At 55.4% G+C, this 8,209-nt stretch overlaps 1 protein-coding gene across 1 annotated transcript; it reads right to left on the reverse strand.

Moving 5' to 3' along the window:
• Nucleotides 1-460: 460 nt before the first annotated feature.
• Nucleotides 461-7,455, reverse strand: LOC135425411 (C-C motif chemokine 5-like). Its single transcript, XM_064677674.1, has 3 exons — nt 1,681-7,455; nt 1,294-1,408; nt 461-807 (listed from the first exon to the last, which is right to left on the reverse strand). Exons 1-3 carry the CDS (start codon nt 1,751-1,753, stop codon nt 708-710), a joined length of 288 nt encoding a protein of 95 aa, XP_064533744.1. The 5' UTR covers nt 1,754-7,455; the 3' UTR covers nt 461-707.
• Nucleotides 7,456-8,209: the final 754 nt, after the last annotated feature.

Here is an 8,209-nt window from a genome sequence, read left to right on the forward strand (position 1 = left end):
CAGCCCGGCGGGTCAAAGCGAAAGGAAAACCCTGCCAGGAGAGCGGGACAGACAGGGGAGCGCCAGAAATAACCCGTGGCCATGGACTGGCTGGGGGCGGAGAAGGATTTGGGGTGTCTCTGGTGTTTGCTGAGCAGCCCTTGGGACTTCAGGAGCCCCGATGTCACCTGCCCACTGCCTGGAGGTGCTGGCTGGGGTCGGTGACCCCCTCACCTCGTCACACCGAAACATCCTCCAGGACACCCACCCACCGCAGAAAGCGGGAGCTTGGGAATGGGCCAGGACGAGGCTCAGGCACAGCCTGGCAGGAGGCAGGAGGGACAGGCAGGATGCACAGAGGGGCTGAGGGACAGCCAGGTGCCACCCCACCACCCACAGACCCCGAGTGACAGCCTGGACCCAGTCACTGCTGCCCTCCCCAGTCTCCGTGGAGCATCCCAAGAACCAGTGGGAGAAGCTGCAGGTTTTGCTCCTTTTTATTATGCAAAAATAACTTCAACACCATCAGTACAAACGAGAATGAAAAGTTTCACTGAAAATGTCAAATAAATTAAGATTGCCTTTGCAGAAACTTAAATAAAAGAGCTAAACACTGTGTTAAATACTCTGCCAAACTCCCAGGCAATGAGAAAGCAGGGATTTGTCTCGGAGGAGCCCATGAGAGCAGGTCCTTGCTGAGGTAATGCTTGGAAGGAGCAGGGCTTTGCTCATCCACTGCCTTCCTTGTGCTTTAGTTGAGTCACCATGTCCTGGACCCACTTCTCATCAGGGTTGGCACAGACCAGCTTGTCCTTGATGGTGGTGAATCTGGAGAAGGAAATCCAGTGAGCAGAGGAGAGGGAGAGGGGAAAGGGAGATGGAGAGGCAGAGTGGGACGATCTGCTCCTTGCCACCAGTGAACCCCACCAGAGCAGACACCTCCACAGCTGCAAAACAGCCCCAAGGAAATGGGGTGGGGGGTGGCTCAGTGTCATTACAGGTGTCCTGCTCTCTGCCACTTAAGCCACTTTGTCCTCAGCATCCTGCCTGGGGACACCATCCTGCCTGGGTCCCACTATCTGTGGATGAGGGGGGTGACCAGCAAAAGCTCCTTTGGCTCAAATCTCATGAGGACATCCAGAAATTGGGTGCCTGGGATGTGGGATTGTCCTCTGAGCTGTTCCCAGGCTCTTCTCCTCACGTGGGAGAGCCCTGCCTGGTGCTTTTTCTTGTCAGGATGAGGTGTGATGTGGGGCTCCCTGGCACTGCCAGGACGAGCAGGGCCCCCAGGAGCAGGGCAGGAGATCTACTCACATCACAGCTGGCTGGGAGCAGCTGCTGCCTGTGTGCTCATAGCTCTTCACAAGTCTCAAGGGCAACGGTCTGGTGATGAACTCAGTGCAGCAGGGACCGAAATGGTCGAGAGAAACTGGAAGAGAAGTGAACTTTTCTGATTACACCAGATCAGGAAAAGTGCCAGTGGGGAGAAGTGGGGTCAGAGGAGAAAATCCCCACTGGAGGAAGTGCTGCTCCCACAGTGGGCTCCCACCACAGCCACCCTCCCCTCAAGGAGCCAAGGCAAGGCATGTCTCTCCTTTCCCACAGCAGGTGCTGGGAAGGGAGAGCTGCCAAGCATTACTAGACCTTGTACAGCAGAAAGAAAGAGGAGAGAGCTCCTCAGAGAGGAGAGCTTGGACTCACTTGGAGAAGAGGAGACCCGGTAGCAGAGGACAGCCACAAAAAGTACAGCAAGGGCTGCTGTGAAGGTCTTCATGGTCCTGTTGGGTGGAGATGAGCTGTAGGAGTCAGGCTGGACTGGTGCAGGGTGCCCCTGGCTGTGCCTGGTGTGGGATCCCTGGGTTCAGCCCTCTTTATAAGAGGGAGACAGTGACCAAAAATGGAAACATGATGGAAACACTGGTGAAAGCCATGACACAGTGGGAGAAGTGCTGTGTCAGGGGCACCACATGGGCCTGGGGAGGAACTGTCCAGAGCCCCAGTGAGAGCAGTGCCCATCAATGGTATGATACCATGAAAGGAGAGAGAACAGGATATGACCTATTGCTTCCTTTCCCCGACCAAAGGACTCTCCAGAGAACCCAGAATTAGCGATTCAGAGAATCAGTAGGTGGATCTCTTCTCTGGAAGTCGCGGCAGTGGACGGAGAGCGGCCGTGGTTGCCACACGCTCGTGTTTCCCAGAACATCTGCGTCACGGGCAAACGGGACATTCCACCTCTGCCACAGCAACTGGAGCAGGGAATGTTCCTGAGCCAGGCTGACCAGGCAGTGCCCACCACAGCCCTGCTGGGTCCCACTTGCAGCACTGCCCCGAGGCAACAGGGGCTTCCTCCATGGGGCCCTGAAGGCCATCGGTGCATAAACGTGCAGAGCAGGAGGTGGAGCATGGTGCCATCCCAGATCTGGGCTCCTCTTCTGCCCTTGGCCATCCCTTGCAGCTAGTCCTTAGGGAACTGGTTCTGTTGCTACATCACCAGTGACAGCTAAAATAGTGCTTAGTTCTCCCTGGACACGGGAATCAGCACTGATGCTCACAGAGAGTGTCAGGAGCTCATGAGCACGTCGGCACAGCAGAGTTGGCTCAGATGATCATTTGGTTCCAGCACCGACACCCTCCTGACACTGCTCTGTCATTGTCCCACCAGCCACAGACACACAGAGAAGAGATTGGCTGGTTTAGCCCATATTGTTTGGGCCAGGAATGGTGTCACTGCACTGGCAGAGAAACTCCTGCTGGAAATGCTCCATCCCTACAGGAGGGCTCTGCTGGCTCCCAGGAAAAGCCTCGGGAGAGTGGAGGAGGAGTGAGGTCTCCATGGTGCTAATGAACATGTCCAGGTGCTGGACAACCACAGCACGATGGGAAAGCCACGAGAGCAGGCTGCCATTCCCGATGGTCCAGTGACAAAAGGGGTCCTGTCTCTCTGTTGAGGATGATCACAAAGTAGAAGCCCCTGCCCAAAGTGGAGGCCTTGCAGGAACCCAGAGGAGGAACTCAAAGGGAAATTAAGCTCCCATCCATCCCCATTCCCACTTTGGCCGTGCCACACCTCTAGCAGAGGCACAGCAGCTCCCAGCCATCCCCATTCCCAATCCAGCCATGCCACAACTCCAGCCCAGCCATGAGAGTTCCCTTCACCCTGCTCCCACACTTCCCCTGCTTTGGGAGCTCTTGGCATCCTCTTTCCCCCACTGCTGCTCAGGGATGCTGGGGAAGGTGTGGATGAAACTCCTGGTCCCCTGTCCACAGGGCTGGCCATGCACAGGAGACAGGGGAGGTGACAACAAGGTCACACACCTCGGCTGACAGCCCTGCCTGAGGGTACAGGGGGCAGGTTGAGGCTGGAGGTGCTAGAAAAAGACTTTGAGACAGATCTGACTGACTGGGAGACTGGGAAACACTCAGAGAGATGAGGTTGAGATCGAGCTGAGATGAGGAGAGGATCGTGATGACCTGCCAACCCAGGGGCCACCAACATCCACCCCTCCCACCCCCTGCTCCTACCAGCACACTCAGCCCCAAACTTCCACATGTCCCCTGTTCAGACCAACCTTCCACTCCTCTGACACATCTCCACACAGGGACCAGAATAAAACTGAGAGGAGGAGAACAGGCTGGGGAATGAGCTGGAGCCTCCTCGCTGATGGCTCACACCAACACAGCCCAGCTCAGAGCTGCTTTTAGCTGAGTGTTCTGGATGTTCTTGCAACATTCAGCTACAGGTTTGATCAAAATGTCAAGATTTGTTTGGAAAAAATCACTATTTTCTATCAGGAATATAAATGTGCCTCAACACTGTCAATGAATTCTCCCTCCTTTCAGACACACCGTGTTTCCTGCTTCCATTCACCCAAAAGGAACTCCTGGAGGTTTTGACACCTCTCCTATTCCCCCTATTCACTGTTTTCCTCAACTCTGTTCCTTCCTCGAAGGTTCTGTATTTCAGTCTTGGCTGCTCCTTCCTGCCAAGACAAATAATGTGAATCTCTAAATATTTTGATTTCTAAAACCTCCTCCACATCACACATCCTAAAGAGTGGCTATTTATGGAGGCTGTGAAACCTCTGCCTTATGGTGTGTTTCATCTATTGATAGAAATCGCACGTGGTATCTTTGGATCCCTCACCAGGACACTTTTGGGATGCAGGAGGAAGCCTCTGCTCAGCCCTGAAGGCAGCAGGCTCCACCACACCACCTCTAACCCCTAGTGTGGGAAACTGGGTTTAACTGGGAGCAAATCAGCTGGAAATGGAATGACTGGGGGAGGTATGAGATCACAGGGGGGGCAGCTCCAAGCAAGGATTTGGCTGAGATGTACTTTTGAGAAGAACTGAGACTTTCCACGTGGGAATTAAAGTCTGCAAGATGATGAGTGGCCTAGAAAGAGGGACAAAGCAAATGGTCCCTGTTTCTCCTTAGCAGGAACCATGGACCATCCAGTGGAGCTGGCAAGAGCCAGGTTCAAAAGGAACAGAAGGAAGCTCTTCACACCAGGAGCTCCTTGCCAAGGAACATGGTGATCTCAAGGAAATTTCCAAGTGGCTGACTCAGGCCTTGAATTTCAGAGGGAGAAGCTCAAAGACAATGCAGAAAATGAAAACAGTTGGGGGCTGGGAGTGCATTCCAGACTGGGAGCACAGATATTGGCCTTTCTCTTCAAGGTCTCTGCCGTGGCCACAGCTGGAGATATTCAGGCTGGTCTGGATGGACCCTTAGTCTGCATCCTCTAGGACTGTTCATCTGATTCCCTGGGACAGCTGGTCCTACAGGACCATCAGGGCTACAGAGTAGCTTGTGAAATCCCATTAAAATCCCCAGACTGAAATTTATACATGAGGATATGTCTCCAGATGAATATTTTTGGTAAATGTCAGCACAAAGATACCAACAGTTTCTAAGCCCACAGCGAGGCACAAACACACTGCTACAGTTCCTGCAGTCTTCCAAGACCAAACTGGGGCACCAAAAAAGCCTCACCATGGGACCAAGAGGAGTGGGAGGTTGCCAGGTGGCCCTTGCAGAAATTTGGTGGCACTTCTCAGGACAGACACAGCCTGTCCCAAATTCCAGCCAAATGATGCCTTTGTTTCCCCCAAAACACCCTCTGCTCTGAGCACCTACCAGCCTGGAGCTGGTGGGGCAGGTACAGCACAGTGTGACTGGTTTATCTACAGCAGATGAGGTTCAGAGGAATGAAGATAAAATCATCTGAGAGAGGCAAGACCTGAGGCTGCCACAGGGAGTGTTGCCCTTGCACACTCTGCCTCCTGTTGTCACCAGCTGGAGGTACAGGGGACTGCAAGTCAGGACTTGCAGGAATCTAGAAAATAGTGTTCCACGAGAGCACTGGTGGATGTGGGGTCATGGAAATTATGGAATCACAGAACCATCAAGGTTGGAAGAGACCTCCAGCATCGTTGAGTCCAGCACTGCCAAGGCCACCATGTCCCTGAGCTTTACATCTGTATTTCTTTTAAAGCCCTCCAGGGATGGTGACTCCACCACAGTCCTGGGCAGCTGTGCCAGGGCTTGGCCACTCCTTCAGTGAAGAAATTTTCCCCAGTATCCAACCTGAACCTCCCCTGGCACAACTCGAGGCCGTTTCCCAACCCCCGCCTCACCACAACCTCCTTCAGGGAGTTGTGGGGAGGGAGAAGGTTTCCTGTATCATAAAGAGAAGACAGGGATAGACTGGCTCTGCAGACCCACAGCCCCATGCACTCCCCACACTGCCCCAGGGGCAGCACAGGGCTCCCACACCCAACCCTGCACACCCCAAATCCTACACAGAAATCCTTCCCTCTGTGATCCCACTCCGGCAGCCAAAGCTGTCTCACAACAGAGAAGTAAAGGAAGAATTGGGAAGACTTTCCTCACAGAAAGGGTGATTAGACATTGGAAGAGGATGCCCTGGAGGTGGCACTCAGTGCTCTGGTCTAGTTGCTAAAGTGGTGATGGGTCAGAGGTTAGACTCGATGATCTCAGAGGTTTTTTCCAACCTTAACAATTCTGTGAAAGCAAGTTTGCCTTGGGAGAGACCTGGGCTCCGTGGGATGCTCCAGCTGGACCTGCTGCCTGTGCCAAGGGGAAGCTCTCCAGCAGATGGCAAGCACTTCCCACCTCCAGGTCCTGCTCCCAAGCTGGATTCTCACCTGCAGCCACCCCTGCAGCCCAAGGTCCCTGTGGGGTTCAAGTCTCCTGCAGATCCATATGGAAACCTGCTCAGCTTTGCTTTTGAATTCCTGGATAAGCAGAGGCAGCTGTTGAGGCTGCAGTGCAGAAAACACATCAGGTGATGTTTTGGGGTTACAACTCTCCTGGGCAAGCAGGAGACCTCAGCAGGACAGAGGTGAGGGCCCCATGGACAGCAGTCCTCTCCAAGACCCTCTCCCATCCCAGGCTGCTCTGCCCCCCGTGCTCTCCCAGGTTCTGCTCCAGGACTGTCCCTCCCCCATGGAGCAGCCCAGGGGTTCTTTGGGAGCACAAGCAGCCAAAAACTCAGCAGCAGCATCTGGTTTGCCCAAAACATTCAAAAACTGGGACCAAAGATGAACACCCCCACACACACATCTCCTCCTCCTGGCACACTCCTTGCTCCTCAGGGACCCTCGTGCCAGGTCTGGGCCACCACCCTGCCACCACCCTGCCCTCCAGGTGGGCACTTGGGCTCAGAAGGTGTTTTTTTCCCAGGGGCTGAGCAAATCACCCCATCACCAGGGCAGGGCTGTGTTTGGGGCTCAGGATTGGGTTTGTGGAAGGTTTGTCACGGCCACTGCCCTCCCTGAGGGGCTTTCCAGATGTGCCCCCCTAGGGACGGGGGGTCTGCTGGGGTGGGATCAGGACATTGTGCCTTGGGGTGTCCAAAGGGGCTGTCGAAGGGATTTGGGATCCATATCTGAAGGGGATCCATTTTTCCCCACCTCTGGAGGGGGAAAGGAGCAGGATCTTAGCTCAAAGCCCTGTGCCCTGGCACAGCCAGCGGGATAACAGAGGGAGGACTGTGGAACTCTCTGTGCCTCTGTTTTCCTGCTGGAACAAGGGGGGTCTGTGCTCTCCCTGAGCCCAGGCCAGTCCCAGCAGCACCCTGGGACTCTCCCAGCTCTGGCTGGGGAGGGGGTTGGAAAAGGAGCCTTCAGCTCCAAGTCCTTGGGAAAAGAGCATCCCTGAGCTCTGGGCAGGGCCCAAAGCCACTGCAGTCCCTTCTGGCCCCTCTCCTGCCACTTCTCCTTCCCTGTGGCTGCAGGTTCTTTCTGAGGCTGTCCTGGTGGAGCAGGAGCTGTGCACGGGAGCCTCAGGACATGAAGGATGCCCCCTGCCCAGCCTGAGGCAGCACCTGAGGGGTGTCACACTCTGCAGAGCACTGGGCTGCCCAGTGTCCTCTCCATGGTCTCCATCCAGCACAGGATACTCAGGTGAGACAATCCAGGGAGCTACTGGAAGCAAGGAAGGTGACCATGCTCCTGCCCCAGGAATGTGACAGTGGGTGGCACTGGGGAAGACAATGTCCCCACACAGGCCAGACACCCCCACGAGGGGCTCTGCCATCACCCTCCAGTTCAGCCTCCTGGGCAGAAGTGAGGACAGAGCACCAGAGCAGGTGAACCCCAGCCACGGCTTCCAAAAAGGACCTGCTAGTGGGGGAGAAGAGCAGAGCCCACCCCACCTCCACCCTGCTCACTTCCAGTCCTTCCCCATCATCTCCCGGTGGAACCTGAGGCAGAGGAACAGACCCCCACAGAAACAGCTCCGTGTCTTCCCCTCTCTCAGTGTCTGGAAACAAGGCACCCTCTCCCACTGGAAAACCCCCAAATCCCTGCAGAGCCCCACAGCACATTCCAGCAGAGACACTGCATGGACTGGGCCAGCCCAGGGGGGTCTGACCTGCAGCCCATGGGCTGGATCCCGGCTCCATCCTGTTCCAGCCCCTTCCTGGAGGAGGCAGGAGCAGCTGGGAGAAACATCCAGGTGCCCTCCTCTGCTCCTGCCCAGGTCCCAAAGTAGGCTCTGAGCCCTGGAGAGGGAGGAGGAGGATGTGACTCTGCTCTTCAGCAAGAGGGGGCAGCTAAGACAGGTCTAAGCCTCGTGGTCCCTCACTGTGTGGTTCAGGGGCAGGATGCTCCGTGCTGGGCAGAGGGTGGGAGAGGTCCAGATCACAAAGCCCTCACTGTCCTTTGTCCAATGCCCTCCTTTCCCCCATCTCTACTCAGCA

Source organism: Pseudopipra pipra, chromosome 21 (assembly GCF_036250125.1).
Source record: "Pseudopipra pipra isolate bDixPip1 chromosome 21, bDixPip1.hap1, whole genome shotgun sequence".
In the NCBI taxonomy this organism is placed as follows: Eukaryota; Metazoa; Chordata; class Aves; order Passeriformes; family Pipridae; genus Pseudopipra; species Pseudopipra pipra.

Coding starts and splice junctions, on each gene's coding strand:
- LOC135425411 (XM_064677674.1), bottom strand. CDS start 1,753: ATGAAGACCTTCACAGCAGCCCTTGCTGTACTTTTTGTGGCTGTCCTC. Junction 1,409..1,680: donor CCGGGTCTCCTCTTCTCCAA/GTGAGTCCAAGC, acceptor CTTCTCTTCCAG/TTTCTCTCGACCATTTCGGT. Junction 808..1,293: donor TGCTCCCAGCCAGCTGTGAT/GTGAGTAGATCT, acceptor TTCCTTCTCCAG/ATTCACCACCATCAAGGACA.